This window comes from Solea solea, chromosome 10 (assembly GCF_958295425.1).
Source record: "Solea solea chromosome 10, fSolSol10.1, whole genome shotgun sequence".
Taxonomy (NCBI): domain Eukaryota; kingdom Metazoa; phylum Chordata; class Actinopteri; order Pleuronectiformes; family Soleidae; genus Solea; species Solea solea.
In genome coordinates, this window is record NC_081143.1 from 11163913 (window position 1) to 11191163 (window position 27251).

The 27251-nt window shown below is 39.7% G+C and overlaps 1 protein-coding gene across 1 annotated transcript in view; it reads left to right on the forward strand.

Moving 5' to 3' along the window:
• Nucleotides 1–27251, forward strand: part of LOC131466731 (VPS10 domain-containing receptor SorCS1) — a 194779-nt gene that overhangs the window by 106699 nt on the left and 60829 nt on the right. The window contains exon 3 of the mRNA XM_058640166.1: nucleotides 3212–3311. Coding sequence (XP_058496149.1) covers nucleotides 3212–3311 — 100 coding nt within the window. The remainder of the gene's footprint in view (nucleotides 1–3211; nucleotides 3312–27251) is intronic.

The window sequence follows — 27251 nt, forward strand, 5'->3', positions numbered from 1 at the left end:
ACTATAAATCTCACATATTCACATATAAAGTGAAAGAAAGAGAGCCTCTTTCAGCCGTCTATATTTGAATGCATCTCCGCTGCAGATGCTTGTTTTTCTTCAGTCTGCAAAAGATGTAGTCACCTCCCACTTTCAACAGACAGATGAAAATGCCTCTGTGTGCAATGTGATCGAACTACAACCAATCAGACCAATGATCTGGACGACGTATGCGGAGCTTCTTGTAGTTTTCTACGAGTGATTGCTATTTAGTAATGGCGTCTATTGACTTTAGGGGGCTCCATATTGGATGTATACAAAATCTGCAAGATGACACTTCTCTGTCGTCATCTCATTAAGGCCTCCTTTAGCATGCCAGGGGTTACTGGCAACCTAAACCCAGTTTGCACACAACAGATGCATAATCATATTGTTCCATAATAAAAAAAGGTGGTATGGTATGAATGGTATCATAGTCCATGTATCAGGGTATATGGAATAGTCCTCCAAGTGAGACATGCACAGCCCTAAGTGCAATGTTTCCCGTGCTTTACACAGAAGCACAACACTAGGCTTTATTCTGAAGGACAAAGCTGCTGAGACAAAATGACCATGAGTTTTTATGTAGTTTATTTGTGGAAATCACAACAAGTCTGGATTTAACAGCTACATTTGAAGAAGGTGGAGAGAGAGAGAGAGAGAGAGAGAGAGAGAGAGAGAAAACGTTAAGTGAAGACAGTCTGCAGTGTCCTCTCCATTTTTAACATTTACGCCGTTCCTCTCTGTTTATGTTAAATTACTGTATAAGTTCTTTGATTGAGCATCAAAGCAGTCTGAAAAGCTTGATTTTAGCACAACACAAATTTCACCAACGTTTGAAAATCTCAACAGTCCTTTTCAATCAGTCTTTCAAATAGGCTATCACTAACTGTAGCCTGGTTGAACCCAGTCAAGTCTGGCTCTGCAGACACGTCTGACCAACTTCAGAATCTTCTAAAATAAAAGAAAACCAATCATAGAGAGATGGGTCTAAAGCGATGGCGACAACATGCTGGCCACCGAAGAGCAGCCTGGTGTTTGCCAGACTAACAACTTGCCATTTAAAACATGTCTTTATGTAGTTGACGTTCTACCATTAGCCAGCACTGTATGTTCACGATTTGAGCGGTGAGCAAAGTTTAACACAGAAGGTGAGATGAAGCAGATGGCAAAATGAAATGATGGCAAATGGAAGTTGAAGTAGAATTTGATACAAATCAGCTTGCATTATCTTTTCCCTCTCCAGAGTGTTTCTGTTGTTATTCACATTATCACGTTCCATTTGTTACCTTCTTGTTGCTTCGAAGAGGTTTACAGCTGTCAAAGCTCGGGTTTCTGCTGTTGTTTACATTTCATTTCAAACCAGCCATACAGAGCAGGAAGGGATAGAGGTTGTTTATAATGTTGTTCTGAAGCTTAAGTTTAAAAGCTAAATGCCTGGAAGCTTTAATAATTTCACAATTATTTCAATGTTTTTGTGGTGGACTGTAATCATGTTAAATCATGCAGATAATGGGATGAAATGAAAATGTAAAATGCTATGACAATGTAAAAACACATTTTAGCTTTAAGCTGTTAAAATGTCCCTAAAACACAGTGAAATCACTTTACATTGACATTTGAAACAATCACAGGTTGGATATGGATGTTAAAAAGTGACAAACATTTATCTTAATTGGGTTCATTATAAATCACAAGGTCATGGAATGACTGGCAAGATGCAGGCACCCCCTTGCAGGCACATGGGATATTAAACAATGTCCCCATTCATGATTATATTGATAATGGAAATGAACTAATTGTAAAATAAATGTGATAAAATCAAAAATTGTCCCATTTCTAGTTATGATCCTAATGGACACTAAGTTAATGCCAAGAACACTCTTTTATTACCTACCAGGGCTGTGATTGGTATTATTAAGAGCTCTGGAGCTGACGTCACACAACATAGCAGTGGCAGTTGCTGGTATTTGGTACTGGGGAAGCTCATTTCAAGCCATAAATTCTAGACGACTACAACAAGGAAATGCAATAATTATGTAAAACTGAAATGCTATAATAGTGTTTTTATTTACAGTGTAAATGTGAAAATGAAAGTGGTCTATATCACCGAGCAAATAACACACAATTAACAGCTATTTGTCTACAGACTTCATGTTTTTATGCGGAGGCTGCTACGGGAATATGAAAATCATGTAAAACAATCTGTCATCTGTGATAAACAGCTGATTCTGAACAAACTAGTGACACGTTCTAATCACGTTCTAGTGCACGGTAAATGTTGAAATGTAAATAAAACAGTACATATTTTACGAGATTTTAGAGGAAGCTGAACTTCCCTTTGCTGTCTTAGAGCATCTCCACGGCAACCAATGTAACACTGTTCACCTACAGATGTTTAAACTAGACAACACATAAAAGACAATTTGTCAGAAAACTTGTCTCTTTGCTGGCTGTTTTCGTCCTAAAAGAGTGAAGATGGTGGATAGATGTTGTGTCTTGGGATGCCAAAACAGACGGCGACAGGCTAATTGGAGAACATTTTACTGGATCCCCACAGATCCAGAGAGATGGTCGAGATGAATCACTGCTATGAAACATGCTCACAGTGAGCAGAAGACAGCAATGGGAACAAACACAAGCAACAGATTTTGTGGTTAGCTTTTGGTAAATCATGGACTCAGACTAAATTTACCAAGAGCTTGTCTGCACAGCAACATCCGTCCATCCATCTTGTACCGCTTTATTCTTCACATGGGGGGGGGGGGGGGGGAAGGTGTGTCAATCTCAGCTGACATAGGGCGATGGGCGGAGTCACACCCTGGACAGGTCGCCAGATGGTATCTTACCATGATGTCTTGCCATGATGGTAGTTCATAGAAATCCAGTCATGTGACGTCCGGAGCTCTAGTGAACATAAAAAAAAGTGGTATAGACCCATCCCTATTAGTGCCCTTGCATGCAGGTGTGTGTAGCTGAAAGTAAACTTCTCTGTGACACCTGATATGTTAAGATGTAATGTGAAGCAGCCACACACACAAACACACACAGGTGACTGATGACATGGCCCCTATGCTTTGTTTTGCATGGACTTAATTACATCAAAACTTTTTCTGAAACCCTCGAGGGGGGAGTTTTAATTAGAATAACAACTTTGTCAAGCGTTCATCATACCTCTCTGATTACATTTCAGGTCAACCGACTACGGAGCAACGTACCAGAAGCTGAACGACAAAGTCGGTGCAAAGACAATTCTCAGTTACTTGTATGTGAGCCCTAACAACAAGAGAAAGGTAAGCTTCCTCCTTTCCTTCAGATTTGATGATTGTCTTGAATGTGTGAGCTGCTCTTGATACTGATTCTGCACTGCTGGTGTGATGCACAGTGTGCAAAGTGGAATGCAGACAGACATACTGATGCTGTCTGACTCACTGTTCCCCGTTTGATTCCTGCCTCTGCCTCATTCTCCAATGTCAGCTAGGTGCATAGAAAACTAGTTTTTGCTGGCAGTAAACAAAACATCCTCCAGGGCCTGCAATGAATAGCTGGGCTAAAGTTTCTTTTTATTTAGTTCTGTCTTTTCAAAACTATATCACGTATGATGAGGAGTCAAAGGAAAGAATGGCTTTATACCTCAAGCCCTTATTACATATGGTGTCTTTTTGTTTCAGCTAACAGGTTATAACTGTCTGTGTCCCTCTCTCTATGAACATGACTCCAATCACAATGTTTCTTTTTATCCTGGTTATTTCTTGAGTTGCTCTCCAAAGTGAAGAAGTTAGAGTATCTCAGGGTCTTGTTCACAAATGATGGGATGAGTGTAAGCAGTACTGCCGACATTGTACTGGTAGGGTTGGGTACCGATACGGTACCAGTATTAGTACCTGGAATTCGGTACCGGTACCAAAAATGTCAAAGTCTACATTTCTCAGTCTTTTATTCAATGCTTCAGTGGTGTTGCTACTAGCAGTGGTAATAGTAGCACTGCTAGCGTTAGTAGGTGATGCAGCAGTCGTCACTTTCCATGAGTCAAAAATGCTATATTCTTCAGCTTTTAAATAAATCCCGTGTTTGACGAGGTGCTTCATCAGGTTTGAGGTGTTTCCCTGGCCCGCCTTGCATTTCTTTATGCCAATATTACATTGAGCGTTGTCTGCGTCAAATTGTGTGAAATCCAACCCTGTGTACTGGTCTGTTATGGTAAAGGAGGAGCTGAGCTTGAATTAGTCCATGTTCCAACCCTCACCTGTGGCCATGACAGAAATAATGCAATGCAGCTTCCCCTGTAGTAGGGATGTTAAAGATTAACAGTTAGATTGAACTGATTAAGAATTCATGAGTTAATTAACCATAGATTTATACCAGCAGGAGGCAAATATTCACCAAAGCACATAATTAGCAGAAGAAGACGTTATAGAGCACAGAAGCAAATATGGAAAGGTCAAGAGTCTACAAAGGAGGGATCACTTGTCAAGGACTGAGAAATGGGCAATAGACAGTGTGTACAAAGCAAATCAACAAGAAAACACATTATTAACAATTATGAAAAAGAGGAAAAGAAAAGATAAACACATTTCACTAAATTAAACTGCTGAAGATTTGCTTTGGTTCAACTAAAAAAGTCAATTTATTTTTTTCAGATGAAATACTGACTAACTCATGACATTTAGTTGACATTTCATAAATCGTTCTTTCATGTTGCTGTAAATATTACAATGACTTCTTCATTTGGTACAGTGTATATAAGCTTTAATATATATCTACCACTGACAGTACAAAGGGTTAGGTTAAGGTTTGGGTTTGGTCCTGGAGATCTGTTTAAAAGTGTTTCCTCACTCTAAGTCAGCTCTGCTTGTCCTCCACCCTTGTTTGCCTGCATACTTTCACTTCACAACCTTTCCAACCAAAGTAGGCATAGGCTTGGAGTGGGCAAAATATGCAGGTTCCTATCACTTCCTGTGTGCAGTACAGGAATGTCACTGGGGATCTTAACACCACTATACTATAAAACACATTTTGTTGACTGCCTGACGCTGTGAAGAACAGCTTGAATGCTCTTTAGAGATCCTGAGAGTGGAACAAGAAGAGGTCTTGTGAACCAGGTAATGGATGTTTTGAATGTAGTGATTAGGAACCACTTATCTCTTAATCAGAGGTTATTCTCAGCTGGTTTGGAGCTGGGTGAGGTCGGGAAGGCAAAGCTTGCGGGGCTAAAAACTAATTAAAAACAACACATCAGAAAATGGTGAGTGTTGATTTCCTGCACTCATGTCCATTTGGATCAGTTTGTTCATGTTCCATTAAAACTCAGGTCCATTAGGGACTCTGCAGTTTGTTTGGAAGTGTTTTTTTCCTCTGTAAATTTCATGTATAGTCCAAATATTTTTGGATTTATTGTAGACTTTTGAAAAGTTGACACATTTGCCTGCATTTCAAGTCCTGACTGGTTGGTCGAATCTGGCTGGTAGAATCAGCTGTGATCAAAAAGCCACTTCCTTTCAGGAAGACACATTTTTATCGCGTGAACTCATTTGACAATGGTTTGAATGTAACAGAAATGAGTTTCTGCACGACTGTTTAAATGTTTTCATGCCAATTGCATCTTTGAACACCAGCTGAAGCATATGAATGGGCCTCAATAAAACTGGATTGAGTATAGTGTGGATACAGTCAAAATAACATTTTGATTGATGGCCTGAGTGAAAACACTATGATTTTCCCTTTTTAGATTTCACAATTGAATTATTTAGCAGACACTTGGTTAAATCGTGTACAGTGTGATCTGTTAATAGTTTTGATTAACCAGCCATCTTATTTCAGGTTCAGGTTTACCCCAGGGGCGTATTATGCTTCTGCTGATTATCATGGAGCCTCTATTATGTTCTAATAAGTAGCTGCCAGTGAAGTGAATTACAGTGAGAAGGAGGCAGACTGAGGTACAAATTAACTTCTTAGCCACTGCATGTAGATGGGATTAACAGTGAATGTTCTGTGAGACCTTGGCAAAGCCCATGAAGAGATTCTTAGGTTTTTCTAATGAGGCAGCCCGGCATACGGGACAATAGGGAAGAGCATTAGCATTTGAGTGCAGGAGAAGCAGTTCACTGGAAAACACCGGGTCTCTGTTAAAGAGAGGAACACTTTAAAGCTACAGTGTAGTTCACAAGACACAATTTTCAGCTGACAAGTCCCACAAGCAGCGGTTAATCACCTGAACACGTGATTAGCAGGGGTCGCGAGATGTTGGCAGAACTCGGCCTGAACTATTTTGAATATTTGAGATGTCATCACGTTGTAGGAATAGGATGACGTCACAGTCCCAGCTCTCTCTCTCTGCTGTCATTCAGTGTCTTGTGTTTGACAGTTTCACAAACTACTCTCAATGAAAAGTAACTGAAGTCAGTGTGAAAAGACGCTAGCTATCACTAGAACACGTCCTGTCTTTAGAGATTTCTCACACGGGGCTGAAAAAAGTGTAAACAGAGGAGAAAACAAAACTTATTTTTCCCTGAATAAACAAAACAGATCAGTGATTGTTCCACACAGAGTCCGCTGCACTGAACATCCACAGCTGTGTGTGTGTGTGTCAGTAAATACACTTAGATGGATCTCACTCGTACAGCAGAATTGTGTATTCTCGTCAAGTATTTATGTATATGACAGATAGTCGCTAGTCGTTTTTCAGAAGTGTTTTAAAAAGTCACCAGGGTATCTGTAAAGTCGCTAAATATTCACACTGAAACGGCACAAAACGTAAACAAACAGCCATTATTTCTCTTTCTTTCCTCTGGCACGGTTCAGTCTCCATTTCTGTTATTATATCTAATGTTTACAATGTTTACAAATCTGTTTTTTGGTGTAACGTTACAGCGCCACCTACAGTGCTGTCATATGTACTACAGCGTTGTGAGTCGTTTCAGGGGGTGGACAGAGGTAACGGCAAAGAAGAAGATTGTTTACGTTTTTTGCAGTTTCTGTGTAGATGTGGCCTCAGATGGTGCCTTTCAATTTTATCCTTCATTTAGATGTAAACTAATTGTTCAGAGGGAACGTTTGTTGAATCGTAAAATAAGGAGAGGAGAAAACAAAACCCATCTTCACACTGTATTACTTGGATGAACAATATGGTCAGTCTACAGTCAGCTGCACTGCACATGCACAGCTTGTTCTTGTCTCTGTACTTTGCAGTCGTGCTTCTTTTGCTCGCGTCACAGTGACAGCAAAGACTAGTGATCACAAGACAGCATGTTATGAAGTGTGGAATGCATGGGGATCGTACGACTCTTGAAAGTTGTAAGCATAGAAATAAAAAAAGTTGATGTATTCCAGTTTGCCAGATGAGTACATCCTGGACATAAGAATAATGTTGAACAGCCACCAGGGACTGAGTCCGCTGGTGATTTTTAATGGAAGTCTGTGGGAAAGTGTGTTTCTACCGCTCATTTTCTACAAACTTTTTCCTGAGGAGTTAAGGGTCTCAATCACTGGTTTTACTGCTTCAACACAGCATGATGTAAATTTTGCAAGTTTTGTTCCCAATTAGAAGAAGAGAGACATAAAAGCATGGTCTATATAAATAAACTTTACTTACTTACTTACATATGAGTAGACACCTGTGTTTTTGACAGCTGGGATCGTCCAATAGGAGCCTGGTTGCAGGTGACTATGTGTCTCTTTTGTGACTGTCAAAGCTATACCATGGGAGTTCAGGTTTGTATGGGGCTCCACCCAGAAAAAGGGGAAGACATTGTCTGTAGTGAAGCTGTGAATTTTAGCTAGACTTACTCTGCCATTTTTAGCATTGACTTTCATTCATATAGGCAACTTAATCAAGACTTCATCTCTAATCTTAACGATTTAATGTCTTAACTTAACCTAACCACAATTTAAATCATATATTTAAAGTTAGAAATTCAGGTCTGCCTCATTAGGACTAGGTTTTGGACTCATATAGACATACTGTCTACCTGTGTCTGTCTCCTCTTTCTCTTCCTCTTGTCTATTTCACTAACACTTACACACAGGCTTGCATGCTAATTATCTCCGTCTCACACATATTCACACCCTCTGTGGGCTTTTATTTCTCACTCAGACTCATTGTATCCTCTGGTGGCAAAACATGACATTTGTAATGATATAGACCATATGAGCAACACAAAACCCCAGCAGCCCCTGAGCTTATATGAATCACAAAGAAGGAACAAAGAAGTAGAGACACAACATTTCTAGGTCATTATCAGATTCTGATGAAGTCTGTGAAGCTGAGTCCGATACTGTTTGGTTTTCAGAGTATGCAGTAATGGGATGTTAACGTCTGGTCCTGTCACAGATTTCTTCCTGTTAATAGGGAATGGTTTTGGTTTTTTTCTCCTCACTTATGCCTGGTGCTTGCTCATTGTGTGAACTGTTGGATTTCTCTTCTCTATATAATATTGTAAGGTTTCTGACTTACTCTGCCTTGAGATAATGGATGGTGTGATTGGGTGAGTTATTGTAGGCTAATTGCCAGTTCCTGGTTTATACTCAAATAACTTAAATATGAATAGCTGTTTCCAGTTTTATATTAGTATTATTATTAGTAGTAGTATTATTATCATAACACATATCAGTCAGTCATCAGTAGTAGTGTTGGCAATCTCTGGTGCGAGGCATTTAAATAACATGGAGTAAATAGTGACCTGTCCAGGGTTTTCCCCCACCCTGTGACCCTCATGTGGAGGATATATATCATTGATCAATCTATACATACATATTAACTAGTAATAACCCGCTGCCTCGTGCCAATATTTACTTACTTAACTGAAGAGAGAAGTTGAAAACCCGAGAAATTATGTAAATATTTAAAAGAAAATAAAGCCAACAGAACACCTAGTGGCTAAGTCAGTCCACTCAACACGAAAAAGATGACATGAGAAGTTTTATTTATAACACATATTTCTAAAAACACTCAACAGACAGCAATTTAAAATGTACATGGTGCTTGTTTTTCTTTTATAAAAAAATATGTAAAATGCTTATGAATGGTGGAACATACAAAGGATTTAGTCAGATATTACACATTCCATATTATGTTCAATTTTGCACAGTTGATGATGTATGTAAATTGAAACTTAAATGTTACGTTTTGAAGAATTTCATGATTATACATTTCTAGAGCAAAAATCGAAGACTGCTCCTTTGATTGCACACCACATGTGGCCGTCTCCAATTAACAACAATGGCAAATAACACACCATGCGAGGGACATGTCACTCTCCACATCACAAATGAACATATGCTGTTAACTGGCAGCATCACAAATAACGGGGATATACCACAAAAACATCACTACATGTAGAAATATGTAGGGAGAAGAAATTACAAATTAGAGTCGGTTAATACAGACAATGGAGCAGTTAAACACGCACATGGCATAAGAGCGTGTGAAGGCAGTCAAACGAGTGTATGAGTTTGTAGCCCTGTGTTGTTGTCACTGGAAGGGAAAGTGTTCCATTAGCATAACATAGCATAACGTTAGGAATCGCAGTAGGCAGTGGAATGTAAATAATTGCTGTGCTAACTCTTGGTAAATCTATTCTGAGTCCATGATTTACCAAGAGTGAACCACAAAAGCCATTGTTTGTAGGTTCCCATGGCTCCATCTTCTTCTGCTCACTGTGAGCATGTTTCGTAGAAGTGACTCACCTTCACAATCTCTCTGGATCTGTGTAAATTCACCATCTTCTTTATGATCTTTAATTATAAAAAACAGCCGGCATCGATGTAAACAGCGTCATCTACCAGAGCTCTATGGAGAGAGGGAGGGAGCATTGCAGGGGTGGACTGGGACAACAGTCATTATCCAGTAAACCTGTTGAAGTTTTTGTTTGAGCAGTAGAATTATATTTATGGGCAACTCTTTGTATTTTCAGTCAGACTCGCTGTCTCAGTGTGTGTGTGTGTGTGTGTGTGTGCGTGTGTGTGTGTGTGTGTGGGTGGCAGGGAGGTTGGAGTGAAAGATGTGTGTCAGCCATCAGCAGATGGATCTGCCCAACTCTAAACTGAGGTGCTTAATAAGCATTCATTAATGTCTACAGTGTATGGAATGTTCAGTGCAAGGTTCCAACAAATTGAGCGCAAACCCTTGCAGAAGCTGTTTTTTTTAGCGTCTCAAGTGTAAGACGGACAGATGGCTACGCAGGCCTCGCCATCCGTCCTGTTAACGTTGCTTAAATTAAATACAAGAATATGAAACACACAATAACACATTTTGGACACCAAAAGACGAAACCCTTTCTCAAACTCTATTGTTGCTTCCCACATGCAGTTATTTCCAGACACACTCACACACATGGACCAGCAGAGACTGCATGTTCTCCTCTGTCTTCACCCAGCACGGCGCCATGTGACCACTGCTGGTCGCAGACAAAAGACCCTCTCTTCACACACTGCTTGTCATATATCAGGCCTCTGTGGCTGTGGGGGTGAGAATGAGTGAAACAGGAACAGAGACAAAACAAGATAAATTGTACGGGAAATATTAGAGGGGGAGAGAATGGTAGAGTGGAGTGGTACATTAAAGAAAAAAATGGAAAGATGACCCCTGGTAGTCACCCATGGAGAAAGCTGAGTGACAACATAGCAATTACATCCATTTTCATATTTTGGCTCCATACTCAGCCTGTACATGAGAGAGTAAATAGAGTTTACATTAGGTTTTAAAATTGAGTTTAGGTTTTAGCTGGAGATTTAGTGTGAAAGCACATTATTACAGTAAATAAAAAAAAAAAAAAAAACAGGCCTCACAGATTGATGTCTGGTACAAATCATTACTCTCTGTAATGGGTTGAAAAAAAAAACAGAGGAATTTTCCAGAGGAATGGCTGAAGTGAACGTTGGATTCAGCCTGTGCTGCTTAATACTCTCAGTCTTTGACTTCACACAAAGGTATTGACTAAAGCAACAATCACAGGCTCAAGTGTTTTCACTGCGAAGGCCTCAATTGTGCTTGTGTGTGTGCCTCTGATTGCTTGTTTGTCCGTGTGTGCAAACACAAAGACGCACACACACAAACACAGTGTTCACAAACGATCTTGGCCTTGTGCGGCCCGAGCAACATCAACACTTGGACGGGTGGGTGGAATATGAATTTGCCTTAGATAAGACTTCTTGCATTGGCAAATTGTTTTGTGTTGATTCTCTCACTTTTAGAGACACAAAAAAAGAAGATTATAACATATCTTCAAAGTGTTTGCAAAGTGGCAAGGACAAAATTTAAAGAGTTGGGCAGAGAGACAAATAGAAAACTGAAACTATCAGACAAGAAGAAAAGAAGACTGAAAGCATGAAACTGTTCTTACTATTCTTAAAAAGGAGGTAGAAGTAGGTCTTCAACTCCTGTGTGTCATTATGTAAAAATGCTAATTGTATCTATGGTGTTTGGTGTGAGTAGTAGACTAGTGTTGACTGACAAATGTGCAAAAACATATTCTTAACTTATTTATGAGGTGAGACTTTTGTTAAGTGGCTGAAATCCATTTTTCCTTGTGTCCCCACTGACAGCCATGTTTCTCCTTCAGTCTCCACATCAGTGCCCAGGTCAAGTTCAGCAGAGTCATCATCTCATTTCAGAGCCACCAGTGTCTAAACGCCTGGGGGTTTAGTCTTTGCACTTTCTAACCCACTCTATAAACTTACTCTAGATATTGACATCAGCAAAGGTCTAAGCACCAGAAGACTTTAATATCACATCACTTTTCTGAGATGTGCATGACAATAACACTGGACTTAAACAATGGTGGTGCTTTTTTCAGCAGCAATGAGTGACACCTTACTGTTAAATTCAAATCATATTCAGTAGTATGCCTTTTTAAAGGAATACTTTGCCAGTTTGCATTAAGCTTTGTATAACTAGTATTTTTGAATAATCATGCTTCCCTCCCTGTCAAGAAATATCTTCATTCTTTGTTTTGTGAAATGATAGCAGGCTAACACTATCAGCTAACCGCTTGTTTGCAGCGCTCTGAATCTTTGAACTCACCGTTTGTCCTTTCCTTGTTTTTATTGCACATCCTGGTACAACTTAGCACCATAGAAAAAAAACCTGAGTCATTCACAAGTCTGTAATCTAAGTCCTCACAGGGATTTGTGTGTATGCCACATCTTTCTGCTTCACTTGGTAAGAAGGGGGTGTGGCCTTACAGGGCAGTGAGCAGAGTGCATTCTGGGAGTTGTTGTCGCTCTACATGAGCCAAATAAATGTTCTACTTTTCGCTGACAAGAAGGCATTTACTTTTTTACTACTTAGATGACCCAGTTTAATAAACATTCGAATTTCCAGCGGCAAAATATTCCTTTAATTGAAAATCTTGAAATCTAAATTGTCACATCATTGACTCTGTGTTAAAAATTCTAACTTCCATAATAAAGTCAAGCAAAGAAACACCTCACCTTTTTTAACTTAATTGGGAAAAAGTACTGGGATAAAATGATGACAAGGGTGAATGGCAAAACTGTAGTGCAAAGCAGCTTTGGTTGAGTGGTTGAGCTTGAGTGGTCAACAACACTAGCAAAGCGTTCTATAGAAAGAGACAATTATTATTATTATTATTATTTTTTTTTTAGCCATGTAATGAACTCTTCAAACTCTGTGTAAACATCAAAAGTGTTGTTTATGTGCGGGGAACCAACCTGGGTTGTGGAAGAGCTAACAACATCACAACCGGGATCCAGCATCCAGCTATCAACCAAGCACATTTTAAAGGAGTCCTCAATTTGACATTCTGCTTGAGCAAAATGAAGTGTGAGCTGTAGAGAGCGCAGGTAGAGTTCTACACAACAGTAGGGCATGGAAAAAAGAGAGTGGTGCAGCCTTTAGCCCACAGCTCTTCATCTAAAAGGATCATGAGGGCTCCACCTCATGACTCCATCACTCCCCGCTACTTTAAAAACGGATTCATCTTCAATAAATGTCAGAAAGTACAATGAAGGACGCCTCTGTCCCTCCAGTTAAATGCTGCTAACTGGAAGCAGCATGGATTGTTAGTTTCTGCATTAACATACTAAGGTTCTGGTATCATGTTCTAGCATGAGATGGTGATGTAGCACATTCAGCAGAGGAAAATACTTTATGACACAGCCCTGCCAACCTCTACTGGAAAGGATCATTTTAAAAAGTTAAAGAGTTAATCCATTTATGAATTCAGATACTGACAGGAATTAGTAATGAGTGGAAATCCATGCACACATTTCAGACTTAGGTGTGGAATTTGAATTGTTAGTGACTATGTATATATTAGCAGAGCAGCAGGGGATTTTGAACGCAATGCTGCCCAAACTCCTTGCCAAATGTCACGGGTATTTATATGCTTTTATCACACCTAGTGCATAAAGATTTTGGTTTCCAAGTCTAGTTGTGCTTTCATAACTGGATATTGTGTGGGAGTTGGGATATAACCTTGATTAATGGCTTGAGTTTCCTTTAACAGTAAGAAGAAACAAAGGATTACTGTTACAGACTACATATAGGCAATTAGACCAGTGTATCATTGTACTGCTATTGAGAAATCTAAGTGTTTACCTCACTCTTCCCTTCCAAATGTTTTTAGAGAGCAAAACTCAATGGCAGCCTATGTGGAAATGACCGGATCCTGGTATAAATATTTAAAAAATTACTTTTTAAATAAATAAAAGTTTATTTATATTGAATATTTGACTATTTCCACTTTCCACATTATGGAGAAGCACATAATGGATGTGGCATCTTCAGGTTGTAGTGAGCTGTGTATTCCTTCGTCTTGACCACACAGTCATTGATGGTGTTATCTTCCAGCAGTGAGCTCACTTTTTAAATGTGGCTGATCCCAGCGTTGTTCCCAGTGTTTTGATGTTGGTGCCATTGCATTGCAAAGCCTTCCTGTAATACCCCGTCATCCTGGAACAACTTTGAATTTGTTACACTGGGTGAATTTTAAAGGAGAGAGAATATTGTTTTCTTGTTGGATGAGATCTAACTTGTGACCTGCTTGCTTGTGTTGTGGTGGTTGTTTTCTGTATTGTCTTGTTTTGATCCAACCTTTAAGTGTACTGATGCTGCCGTGTTTACCAGAGAGATTTTCATTTCTTACCTGGTTAAATAAATGGTATACATATGTACATATACTGTATATATGTTAGCCAAAAGTTCCACTACCAACAAACAGAATTTGGAATAACCTAAGTTTGAAAGAGTGTTTATGTCTGCTGAGAAACTGTGATTAGGGATTTCAAACTGTGGAGGGCTCATTAGCAACATTGGCTCATTAGCAACATTAGCTCTCAGTGTATTTATTTATGATTATTTTTTTTAAACTTCAGCTTAACAGAATAATAACTTGTGAACCTGCTTTGGTCTGTAAAACAGCAGAGATTGTTTTAGACTCTTACTAGGATTGCTTTATCTGGGGCTTGCTTTAAACTGAACAGATGCAGTGCATCTTCAGTGACAGAGCAAAGTTCAGTAAAGTTAAGAGCAAAGGAATATATCAAACAACAAAAAACTTTTTTTTTACATAACTTTATACTCTTTATACACACAAATAAAATACTACATATATTAGCTGATGGCAAGGTAACACTGCAGGGAAATGACGGACATTTGTTCTAATTACACAGGTCAGGTGTCTTTGTGACACATGCTTGCTTTTAGCAGAGTTACGTGCAGCATTAGCATCTGGTGGAAGAATGGCACACTGATATCAGCGCGCCCTTTGAACTGCACCTTGCACAGGGACAGAGTGGACAAAAGGGCAGGGAAGTGTGTCTTTGTCCAGTGGCTTTTTAGGAACAAACTGCAAATCTACACATCAGCCATGCTTTATCTGAGCACCACGCACACACGCACACACATACACACTCACACACTCACATTAGTCTAACGGATGATTGTTTTTTTTTGAGGAGGAGGCGGTGTGGGGTTTTGGTGGATGCTGGGGGAGATGCAACATCTGTCAGCCCTCAGGCACAAGCTCCAAATGGCTGTGATGAGCAGAGAGGCAAGCGAGATGGAGCCTGTGAGAAGACACACCGACAGAGTAGGAGAGACAGGCCGGGGGATACAAATGGAGATGGACAGAGGGATGGAGACAGGTGACAGCGTTGGAGATGCAGGGAAGATGGGTTTGGTAAACCTCAGGGAGCTGTGGGAGTTCATCAACTTTCCTTTACCCGGGATATTGGTCTCTTTTTCAGCATGGCAGTGAAATCCATACACTTGCCTCTATAATGACATTAATTCCCCTGCAAAGAGTCTACTAATTCTAAACTATTCTGAGTAAAAGTATCCACAACATGGCATATGTTGTTCTGTTATTTATTAATGATCTCTATGAAGAATTCATTATCCCAGCAGCTCAAGATGGATGAGGAGGTCTAAAGCAGAATTGCTGCTGGTTAATTATCTAAACTTATCCTGTGAGTCTGTGTTCACTCGTACCTAATGAGCCTGGGTTTTCACGCATAGCCCCTACACCTTCCAACCTATGTACTGCCATGAAGTCCAGCTGAAGCCCTGGCCCAAGATGGAAAAGCCAATTATTGAAAGGCAGAAACTGACATGTTACAGTTTGTTAGGCCTGGCAGCGGTCTGTGTGTGCTAAAATGTCAGGCTGTGTTTAATTAGCCTGAGTGTAAATGCCTCAGATCGAGAGGAAGCAACGCTTAAGAAGCCAGATCAAACAGTTGAGAGCACCTGGTCGATGCAGGAGGCAGGAGAGGAGAAGTCCTAATTATGAGCATGTGCAAGTCTTTCACTTATAGCCACATACTGTACATGCATGGAGCGTGAGAGCTTGTGTTTACCTCGAATATTCATAGAAGGAGGTAGCAAGAGTGACGTGATTTCCTGAGTGCTGTCAGTGCAGTCGGTCTGCTGAGTTAACACAGTTCCACATGAATAGATTGAGGCCCATCCACATGTTGATGGGTACAGTTCAATCATTAGCAGTATTTTTCAATCTCCCCTTCTGTCTGTTAGCATTAGCTTTGGAATCCTGAGTCATTTTATTTAGTGGCAGCTGACAGTGCCGGAGAGTGACACGACTCATGGTATTTAGGTGTCTCTGATGGAAGACATAAACAGACATGCCATAGAAGCATCGATGCGTGATGAGAGTTTTACTATAGGTTAGGATGAATAATAGCCTTAAGTATCCATCCAATTGTTGTGTCCCACAATTTGGAATCTCTGTCTTGGACATGGTAGTGTGGCCTTGTAGGGGTATAGACATTCTAGCAGATGGCAGCAAGTTTGGAACCTTAAAACAATTGAGAGAACATAGGAAACGGTAAGTAAAAAAAAACCTTTCTGATTTCCGAATCAGGTCAACATATATGTGTATTACAGAATTGAACATGACCATGCCTTAAGCATTAGTAGTTCCTTTGAGTTTTCCACTGGTGCTTGAACTTCCTATAGCAACATTTTACATTCATTAACATACCTGTTTCCTAAATCCTTTTCAGATGCAGTACCTGTCAGGTTATAACAACATGAACACTGTCAAACAGGCAAACAATGAATACACACAACATACAGAACATTAGACCAGAGAGTCATGGAAGTTAATAAAATAACAAAGTTAATAAAACAGTAACATACTCCAAATTAGATTAACATTAAGTTGGGTGGAGTGTTCCATGTTTGTGCTGCTCAGCAAGAAAAGGCTGACTGTGCAGAGGATGTTTTTCTGTATGGTATTTTGCAGCAGTAGCTCTTGTAGGTGTATTTTGACTTTACCAGTGGAGGGGGAGTAAAGTGTCAGAAAACTTGATCTTGTTTTCCCAATTTAACAAGCCATGTTTTGTTGAAAATGTTGGTGGTGATAAGCACGTACAATTTAGATGCTTCTGTTAAATTATTCCTTACATATATATATAAAATTGGCTAAGTGGAACTTAACTTTGTTCACAACTTTTTTAACTTGATATTTGAGTGTGAGTTGTAAATCTATTACTATGCCTAGGTGTTTGTATTCATCGACAACTAATAATTTCCAGCAGATTCAGGATTTTTTATTTGCAGACTTCAAAAAACAACCTACATAGAGATTTACTAATATTGAGATGGCCAACCAGTTGGACATATTGACTATTGCAGCTTCTTTCTTATTTTTAAAATGTAAATTGTCATCAGCGTACAGAAGTTGGACAAACTTTAGGAACGTCTTTCACGCACAATAAGGGGCCCAATGTAGAGCCTTGTAGAACACCAACACAATTACTGACTCTTTGGGAAGTTTTGACACCTATATAGACGCGTTGTTTTCACTCGGCAAGATGTGATTTGATTCATTTTACAAACACTGGATGAAAAATTAAACATTGTCATATTATGTACTTAAAGGAATGCCTGCTCACTCTTGTCTTTTAGATGTGTAAATAAGGTCCTGAAGTCATGAAACTCTGTAAGACTCTATGATTAAATGTTCTGGAGACACATGCATACTGATGATATCAACAAAAGACCAGGCAGGTAAAGAACCTATGGGCCAACCTTTACAGCACCTCATGAGTCTCATGAGCAGAGATGGGACAACATGTCAGAAGAAACACCATCTCAGGCATGATTGAAGTGCCAAGTGGGCACTAAGGGCATGTCCAAGTCCATATATGCAAGTTTAATTCACTGCTTAATAGGGTGAGTTAGTCTTTTATTAATCATGGGTTGGATTTTGGTGTACCATGAGGCCTGCCTTCCTTTCCCTTTTGCTTTGTATAAAGGTAAATTTGTCAGAGAGAACGTTCCTCTGCAACAGAAGGTCTGTTCATGTGAGAAGTGAAAGGCTGCAAGCAAACCATCTGTGTAACAAGCAGAGTGTGTGCGTGATGTACATCTGACAACGTAGGCACGTATTACAAATATCTTGATAAGGGAAATATTACACCGCTGACTTCGGACCATTTTTTTTGTTGGTCAAAAGTGAAATATTTTCTACAGACTCGACATAGTGAGGTGGGGAAAATCAGCCTGACCACACCTCAGGTCTGCGTCACCTGCCTCGACACTATGGAAATTAAAGTTTCGGGTCTGCTACAAAATTCAACTGCTTTATGGCAAACGTCACAATCTCTGGTCTGAAAACATCGTTCGGTGGTTCGCTACTTTAGAAGTCGTGCTTCAGAGTTTGCTGGTATCATTGGCTCGCCAAAATGTTGTAACAGACAATACCTTTTACCAACCATAGGGCACCTCAAGAGCAAAACCTACATTGTGTTTAAACTTTTAACGAGAGAAATTCAAATATACTTGCCTTGTGCCTGGTGCTGCTTTTCATCTGTTGTACGCTTGTGCTTTATGTCTGGCATTCACCAGTCACCGCTAATTCCCTAGTCTACTCTCACCCCTACAGTTGAGTGTAGTGTTAGCAGCGGCAGGATACGTACAATATGTGTGTACTTCTCAACAGAAGGGACAGAGAGACTGGTCTGACCTGGGGGAAGGACAAATGCAGCTGAATACAGAGAGGTCCTTGAACAAAACCTGATTCAGAGAACACTCAGTCGGAGCCTAGGGTGAGTGCTCACCTTGCAGTATGACAATGGCCTTTAGCCAGCTCTGAAAAAACTCTGTGGAGGGACCTGACAAGAGCAGTTTATAGATTTCTACTATTTAACTTGACAAAGTTTGAGAGGATGAGCTGCCCAAATTAATGTGAATAAAGCTCCCTCAATATCTGACAAGTGTGTGTTGTGTGTGGGGAACAATTCTCAGCATGAAAGGTGGCCGTTATATTCTCTACAAGGTCTACAATTAAAGATTTGTTTGGTTCCTAAAGTGGAAAAAAATTGCCTGGTTAACAAGACACTGAATCTCTGTCTCTTTTGAAAAAAAAAAGGCTCTGTACACAATTGGACAGATCAGAACTTGTCAACAAACATGCCTGTTGTAATGGTTATGACATTTAATGACTTCCTGCTTAAAGCGACGACGGTAACTCACTGTTAGAGCGAGTTGTCTTTCAACTTGGAAGAGGAGTGATAGATAAATGCGCTGTGTGAAAGTGGGAGTGAATGGCTGTAGTGTAAAGCAACGTTGAGTGCTCACTAAGACTAGAAAAGTGCTATATAAATACAAACATTTACCATTTTACCATTTAAAATTGAGGCAACAGCTAAATTAAAAGACATCTGCATGTATAGAGAAGCTGCGTCTAGCACACAAGGGCTTTTTGATTGGGTCCCTCTGTGAGGAGATCCTGAAGTCATCCTGAACTGCATCTTTGCCACATGTGTCTGCAGAGTGAAATCAAATTGCTTGCACACTTAGATGAGTTCACCCAGGCTTTTCCTCCAAACCTCAAAATGACGGTGCCCTCAAACAAACTAAAGTTATTCGGTTAACTTCCACTTAGGAGCAATAAACAATCCATAAACCTGCTTGAGACTCTGCTTGCTCTCCTGCACCAAAGTCCATAGAGATAATGAATGATTTAAGCTCACAGGGAGGAGGCAACAGTGAATTTTACAGTTCCTGTGTGCCATAACATTTCTGACTTGCTCTATGGATTTTGCTTCAGTAAAGTGAGGGTCACAAAAAACAGAAAATAAATCAAATAAAATGCAGTTTAATTAAGTTAATTAAGTTAATGTTACTGAATTAGCTGTTACCACGTTGCTATGAGCAGGTGAAATCTGTTTTATGAATGCAATTATCTCGTCCATTAATGGTAACAAAAAATATAGCTTTATAAACAATGATTTGATTTAATAAGAGCAGGGAACCAATTTGTATTTGTTGGTGATTATATTTCAGTGTATTTAAAATGTTTGGTTTTCATAGCTTGTTCTTTGCGCGACTTGAATTTAAAATGGACATATAGTTCTCACAATTGCCAGATGAAGCTAATCGGAAAGAATATAATGAATAGCCACCAGGGGGACACTCCACTGGATTCAAAAATAACTCAGTTTGAATGGAGGTCTCTGCATATATAAGGTTATTCCTATCTCGATTCACACCACAGTTTGCTTTAATTGTATGTGTTGTGAGATATTAAACTTTACTATTAATCATATTTTTGTTATTCAGCCAGTATGTGGATCTGGTGGAGCCGCTGCATTTTTTAATAATTCACACAATCAAACAATTATTATGTTAAAATACTCATTTTAACAGAAGAGACTTTTACTTCATCCCAATTATAAACAGTATAAGCAGCATATATAATATTTGCCCTTTTACCTTTGTTGGATCACATTTATGAATTTAATTGCTACTGTTTTTTATTTTATTTTTTAATAAAATGTAATAACAATAGAACATTAATTATAATCAAGACATGAGTGGAAAAAATTCAGAAAAAATACAAATAAAGCAACTATTCATTTTTATTTGTTTGAACTTCCTTAGAAATGTGACCCATTCAGGGCCGTTTACACAACACAAGCTGAAACACACACTAACTGTGTCAGTCTATACAACACAAGAGGTGGTGGAGGTTTACTGTGTGTGTATGTGTGTGTGTTGCATATGTAATTCTTACCCTTGATGCATGTGTATATTGTGTATTTCTGTCCATCTTTGTTTCTGCTGGTTGGGTGGATGAATCCTCCTCATGCCGGCTGCAGAGGCCGGGGTTCTTGGAACATGTTGTCTTCTCTGGATTTGAGGTCTGAGCAGTGCTTTTCACAGTCCCTCAACACAGAGATGTCTCCTCTGGAGCTTCCCTCTGCTCCACTCTGGATTCAGTGACATATTTATTGTACATATACATATATATAAAAATTCACAGAGGGACTCACCACACTCTAGTGCCCTACATACTCTGAATACTCTACATACACACCCTACATATGAAGAAAGAGGACCCACGTTATCTAAAAGAATGTATGACAATGCTGAATGAATGCTTTGCTCTCGGGGGGAAAACAAATTTGATTGATAACAGAAAAGAGGAAAGCATTAAATGTCTTGATACAAATAAATGTTTCGCAGACTTTAGCACAATCCAACAAATTAACAAAACTAAAACAGCAGTGGAAATCTTAATCTACATTGAAAAACAGATTTAAAACAAGAGCAGTCAGAGAACACAGACCTCTACCAAAGCTTAAACACATCTGCATTTTACATACAACACCTGAAATGTTTACATTTTGATCTACTGGAACCATAAGACTTCACCTGCTTATAGCTGTTAGCATCTTACCTAAACATGACTAACATGAAGTCACTGAGATATACACGTCTGGACTAATATGACTTTTGACAGAGATATGATTTTTTTTTAGTTACAGAGGAAGATTTCTTAAAAAAAAAAAAAAAAAAAGAGAAACGATGGAAAGCAGTGGACCAAATGAGAATAATATAGCTTAACCTACCTAGCATGGTGGGTTTGTTTGGTAGTCCATTTGTTGACTTTCTCTGTTAGCCGATTAGTCACAATTATTATAAATAACATTATAAACAAAAACAGGGAATTCACTGCACTTGACAAGTATGTGATGAACCCCTGATGAGTGCCCAATGTGAATTTACAAAAATAAATAAGAAAAGATAGTCCTTTATTTGTCCCGAAGTGGGGACATTTACAATGCTATAGCATGCTAGCATGTTCACAGTTCAAACTCTCTGTAGGTTAGCTGACTATTTGTCTCCAAGCCATGAAATGAGCTGGATAACATGCAGTGAGGCCGTCATTGTAATATAAACCAACAGGTTATTTTAAATTCATTCTTTTTCATTGGTTCAGAAAGCAGTTGGTGTGTACAATAGGAGAATTATGCTGCCCCCTCCATTTCCTGTAGTGTATTGTAGTTATTGAACATGGTTTGTTTTAATAACATGGTCGTGGGTGATTATTCCTGCTGCCTGCCGTCTCTGACCTGCTGCTTGTTTACCTCTCATACCAATGTACAGTATCTGCGACAAACTTGAAGTCTGTGCCTCCCACTTAATATGTTGCCCTGACCTTTTTTGTTGTTCCAATTTAGCCGCGCTCTGTCATGTAAAATTGATTTAAAATCCAAGATGGAGCCTGGCTCCGGGCGTCCTGCTGCTTCTGTCAATCCGAGTTAACCTCAGGTGGAAAATGTTTTTTGTTGTTGTTGCTCAGAAATAATAAAAAAAGAAAAAGAAACATGTATTAACTTGTATTAAATCATTTCCAAACTAGTGGCTGTCACTGTAAAGCTGGAACATTGACTCGCCTCAGAGAGAATAAATCAGAACCTTTTTTTTTTTCCCGTGTTCCCTTTTCTCAACACTTTTCCGATATGTAGCTGCTTAGTCTGACAGTAACAACAAAAAATGAAATAAAAACTATGGGATGCAGGGAACCTCAGGAAATGAGACATAGATTTATAGAGAGGAATCACAATCCAATTAATGGATGACAGTGTGAAATGGAAAATGTGAGGCTAATTTCATTAATATTCTATCTCAGAGTATTTACGGCGCTACAGCGGCCAAATGAACTCAAGAATTCCTTACACATATCTTAAATGTCCTCCAGGCAGCACATACACGCTTCATTAACCTTTGTCATTTTCAACCTTTTTGCTCTCATAATTTACAGTCTCACTCTGTCATGCTCTCTCACACACACACACACGACTTCAGAGGACATCCCATTGATTTACATTCATTACTTTCAGATGTACTCAAAGCTTAGCCTTAACTACCACTGAACTAATCCTAATCTTAACCCTAGCTCTAAACCTTAACCTTACCATAACCTCAGCCTAAATTTAAAACATGCCTTCACCTTAAAATGTACTCATTTACAGTATGGGGACCTGATTTAAGTCCCCATAATGTACCACACACACACACACACACATAACTGTTACACAGAGAAAAATATCTGTGATTCACAAATATCATTTCAAATAATTGTAAAAATCTGCTTCATACCATTGTGGCACCTCAAATTAAATCACTTGGACGGCGTGTTGGTGAGCTAACCAGCCATTTATTTTCATGGCACTCAATTTTTGAAGCATGGGTGTTTAAGGGACTAAGTGTGTGTGATGGCAGACGTTTTCAGTGTGTCTCTGTTTAGACGGAGAGATGGAAATGATTTTCTGTGAATTCCAGAGAATTCATGTGGTACTAGGAGAATCCTAAGGGTGTCACCATTCTCCAAATCCTTGATTCGATTTTTGATTTTAAGGTCACGATTCGATATTCTCTCTCTTTTAGCGCAGATGCGTGTGCCATTTTTAGACTTCTCGAGTTTAGTCTAGGATCACTGGTTTTATGTCGCGATAACTCGTTGAATTTTTCGGTTATCACGACAATAATAGTGAATACTTAAATCCAGGGTTTTCCACCAATGAACAATTTCACATGTCTGATGCTATAAACATGTCTATAGCTCTAGTTATCGCTTTAGTGTGAGTAGAGTTTTAAAGTAGTTGTGCTCCAAATGAGGACAGAAGAGTTGTTAGTGTTAATGGAGTTGTTGTGGTTACGTCTACAGTCTTATGATGCCTGTGGAAAGGTCCTATAAGGGTCCTATAGTGTCTATGCTTTGTCCAACAGAGTCTGCTGGGTTTTGACCTTGCCATCGACCTTGGATTGCTCAGGATTTTGCTTTCTATGACTGCTCTTCTACTGTATGCACCGGTCTGCCTGTGTTGTTGCATCAAAGGTTGTGAATTGTTTCAAGTCCTACATCTTGGCTCTCACCAAAGAAAAGAAAATAAGGAACAACAATAGACACAGGGTGAATGAATTTGTCACTTAAGCTGCTGCAGACGGTCTTTATTAAAAGTACTGATTAGTTCAGGTTTAAATAATACTTAAAATGAGTAGGAAGGATCCTTGTCTTTGGCCATTTTCTTTTCTAAACCTATAAATCATTCAGATATAAAAGGGCAATACATCGGCCTTGTCATCAAGACAAAACAATTATAAAAGTTATACTAAAAGTTTGTTTTACACCGTGAGAGTAATTTTCACACCACTTCAGATTAGAATCACATCCATCATGGAATAGTGTTACATTCAAATCCTTCAGTATTAATGTAACAGTTACAGAGTTAAATACACTCTAAAATAGTTCTGAAATGTGTGGTAAAATGACACCAAAAGAGTCAAATTCATCTCCTGAAATTGGTGTTAAAACGACAATTGTAGGGTTACTTTAACTCTGTGAATGTGAAGCAGGCTTGTGAGTGGCTATACATACATATATTATATACTTGAGGAGAGTTGGTGAGTGGGAGGGAAGCTGTTGTTGCAGACAGGTGTAGAGATGAGCCGAGAAGCACAAGGATCAGAAGAAAAGTTTGTGGCCAGAGCTTCGAAAGAAACGACTATATGTGCTCGTTTATAAAGCTTTAAAGGCGACATAGACCGGAAGCTCCAATTAACGCTGCGTTTGTGTGTGTATCTGCGTCATTACCTCGTTTATGAAACCCTAAAGTTTCAGAACAAACAGTTCAGCCACTGCTGAGAAAATAAGGTTTTATTGTTTTCCTGGGCTCTGCGAAGCGGATCGGCACTTCCGTATGTTGATGTTGTCATCAGTATACCTCACCACTCCTCTCACCACCGTAGCGCCTCCTGGTGCGGGCACTAGTCCGGGCACATCCGGTTGCGTACATTCAACCGCAGAAGAAGAAGAACTACTCTCGTTGTAGCTGCTGAGATGCAGAGCATCCACCGTGCCAGAGGGAGAACTGTGTATCTGAGAGCTGGCCTACCAATTACGTCACTTCCAGGTACCTGGCCAATCACAGGACAGTGGGAAAGCTCTCGTTGGCTGGCCAATCACAGCACAGTCCATATTCTGGGGGTGTGATTTTGGTCTGAAACAGCGCGACTGACGAGAGCGTCAGTGAGGAGATATTTTGATCGGCTCGTTTGCAGCGACTAGGAGGTTTTTAACCATGAAAACAAGTTAATATATGTAAGTAGACCTCCATAACTAACATATATGTGCGATACAAGCATTCGATGTCACCTTTAATCAACTGTGTTTTTTTGTTTGAGCTTGAAAAGTCTCCTTCACTAAATTGTCATTTAAGCATATTAACGACACACATATCACAGAAGACATTTGTTTCAGCACTTTTAGACACATTTACCAGCAGCACTGTGGCTGTAGCCTCACTGTGCTCTGAATCCCACAGTGAAGGTGCAGAAATGACAATAACACGAAAGGAAACAGACATGTTAGTTCATTTATTTATATAAAAAAGTGACATTTGTAATGGCTGACTGATGGTGCTTTTCCATGAAACAGTTCTAGCACTGCTCGACTCTACTGTTTGGTATCAGTCACGTCGTTTTCAGTACTTAGGACCTCCTCAAAGTGGGCGGGGTCATCGTAGCATGGCTGCACGAAACTGCCATGATGTCTATGTGCAACACAAACACACACATTTATGACTGAATCATTAGAATCAGTTACTGAACTGAACTGAAATGCAGCTGAATGGGTTGTGATGCGGCTCACGATCGCAGTGCTGTCGCTCAATACACCAGACTCGAATCATTTGTCGCTAAAATACTCTGGGTAACTTCTGCAGACAGCGACTGTAGAACACTGGAGAACATCTCTGCGTCTGACAGCTCACCAGACGTAGTTGGGCTGGCTTATTGAAAAGCAGGAAGTGACAGTGAATATAGTCAAATACCAGTGGAGGCTCACTCCACAAAGGACGTGGCAGAATAATCACATCGTCAACAACAAGAATCCCCAAATGTTCACCAAATAAAATCCAGATTAGTTCACCCTTACCTGACTGCGTTCAGTTGAGAAGTGGAAAAACTCGAATGTATCTTGGGCTACTCATTGTTAGCAATGCCAGTCGATAACGTGGTTCTTCGTGTAGCGTCATGTCGAGGTTTAAAAACAGCACTAAATTTACTGTGAAATGGAGTTCCTGGGGGCGTTCCTGGGGGCGTTCCCCGTGTAGGAAATACCTCATTACCTCTGCACTTTAGAGTTCCGACCGCAAATGGAATGCACTATAAATATCAGTGACTCATTGAGCCACACTTTAAAAAGCCTGAACATAATGCAGTAGCAGGGACGCTTTGATCTCCATATTCTGGTGTGAAAAACATTTGAAACCGCAATTCAGCCAATTATAAAGTTGTCTTCTATTCCAGCTGTGCTGCACTTCCATGGAGTGAGCAAAACCGTAATTGGGATTTGTAGTTCAGAGAGTGTTTGAGAGCGTTTGAGAGCGTTTGATTGGGTTGGTCAGCATGTGGCTCACGTTTGTGGCATTACACCTGCCTCCAGTGATTGATGAACTGCTGTTGTGTGGGTCTGTGCGCCACGACTGCCGTTCGCCAGCTGAGTGCTGACAAATGACTCACCGGCATGAGGGAGCAGAAGCGCTTTGCCATACGGTGGCACACTGATAAGAATATTGACTGCAAGGGGCAGTGTGTATTCTCATTTACGCCGCTGTCTGCCGACACAATAAGCACACAGAGAATGTCATGCCAAAGGCCATCTCTGAAACAAATGTAAGTCCCGGTGTGCATCGCAGGGACTGTACTGTCTCTGCACTTGCATAACAACTTTTATTGACTCACTGGCAACAGATGTGTCACAAAAAAAAACCTCCAAAAAATAAAACATCATGAGGACTCCAGCACAGCTTCTACTGACCTGCAATTGACATATAAACAATATGCCACTTTTACAACACCATCAACATAAATGTTATGTGTAATGTTAGTCTGGGTCTAACTTTTTTCTGTTCATTTAATGCAGGTTTATACAAAGTCTCTTTCATTCTGTTTGTCCTCTGTTGCAGTCATCCATCAGAGACTTCTTACTTTTACTTTAAGTTTAAGTCTAAGTTTTTCATGTTATTGTTATGTACCCGGCTTTACTAGTGTCCCTTCAATTGAAGCCTTTAACTTACATAGTTAGATACACGGGTTGATCAGACTTTAATCAGACAGAGAGATGGATGAAGGTAAACACCAACTCTCCACTGTGCATTGAGAGGCTGTTCTTGGAGTTTGCTTCCTCAGCCTTCTCAGATAATACAGTCAGACACTTGCAGAGTTTTCCCACCGGTTGAGCAGTCGCTGCGACTGTGGGTGAGATCCCTCAGGATGTCAACGTGGAGGAAGAGGTGCTGACTGGACTTTTATTTGTTATGAGCTGACCACTAAATGTCCTATATTTCAGAACTATGCATCTTTAACAAGGGTTACACCAGTGGCACTCTGTCTGCCAGTGATGGTACTCTGTGTGTGTATATATATATATATACACACATATATATAGAGATATATATAT